The 1,104-nt window shown below is 41.5% G+C and overlaps 1 protein-coding gene across 5 annotated transcripts in view; it reads left to right on the forward strand.

The window, feature by feature from the left end:
• kcnq5a (potassium voltage-gated channel, KQT-like subfamily, member 5a) overlaps nucleotides 1-1,104 on the forward strand; it is a 44,219-nt gene that overhangs the window by 8,104 nt on the left and 35,011 nt on the right. For all 5 annotated transcript variants that reach the window (XM_014029707.1, XM_014029708.1, XM_014029711.1 and 2 more), the window contains exon 3: nucleotides 83-209. In XM_014029707.1, coding sequence (XP_013885161.1) covers nucleotides 83-209 — 127 coding nt within the window. The remainder of the gene's footprint in view (nucleotides 1-82; nucleotides 210-1,104) is intronic.

Raw genomic sequence — 1,104 nt, forward strand, 5'->3', positions numbered from 1 at the left:
TATATATATATATATATACACTTTGCTTTGATTCTTTGCTGTGGCAGTATATATGATGTGTGTGTTTGTGTGTGTGTTGTAGGAGTTTGTGATGATTGTCGTGTTTGGCCTTGAGTACATCATCAGGATATGGAGTGCTGGCTGCTGCTGCCGATACAGAGGCTGGCAGGGACGCCTCCGCTTTGCCAGGAAACCCTTCTGTGTCATAGGTAACTCTGTTTAAAATGAATAATAGTGGAATAATACCTGATGCAATAACTGAGATGCATGGTTAGAGTTATGCTAAATGTTTTAAAGGCACAATGTGTAGGATTTTGTCAATTCTTTTAGCCGAAATTGAGATAATCACTAATGACAATAATAAAAAAACATGTCTAATCATTGCAGACAAAGACCTTGTTTTATTATTTTTACCTTATAAAAAGCTGTTTATATCTCCATGGTCACGGGTCACCACACAGGCAGCCGCCATCTTGCACCGCCATCTTGTCTACYAAGGCTCATGAAGGACAAACTGCGGTGGCGACGTCAAAAACGGTTTTAGTTGTAATACTATAAATGTAATATTTGTTGTCTGTCATTAGCTACGTTTACAAAGACAAAAGTAATCGTATTAAACAGCCGTTCGGAAAAAAAATGCGTCTTGTAAACAGCCCGTTCCGATTATTCTGATCCGATTGAGCTCGATCCGAATGAATTTTTAATCCGAATGAAAAGGGTGGGTTATGCCGATTGATAATCGGAATGAGGTTCATGTAAACACTTAATCGGATCATCTTATTCTGATTGTAGAAAACTGACCTGTGCGCAGCATGTCTGCTGACTTTCATTCACCCGGTGGGACAGCAGCGCTCCAGCTGTGCGGCACCGTGCAGAACTTTTCGTCCTCACTCTCTCAACAGATGAAAAAGGAGGCAAACAGCAGACGTTGCTTCGCAAAAAATAAAAATAAAAAGCACGTATTGCTTCATCTGCAGGCTGCAGCTCAACCGAGGAGTAACGGCGTCTCTACCGTTATTAAAAGCTGACACGGGTCCGTCCTGAGCGCACAGAGGAGCGTTGTTTAAAAGTCCGGTGCATGTAAACACTTTTCATGATCGGATT

The sequence above is a fragment of the Austrofundulus limnaeus genome, unplaced genomic scaffold (genome assembly GCF_001266775.1).
Source record: "Austrofundulus limnaeus strain Quisiro unplaced genomic scaffold, Austrofundulus_limnaeus-1.0 Scaffold944, whole genome shotgun sequence".
NCBI lineage: Eukaryota > Metazoa > Chordata > Actinopteri > Cyprinodontiformes > Rivulidae > Austrofundulus > Austrofundulus limnaeus.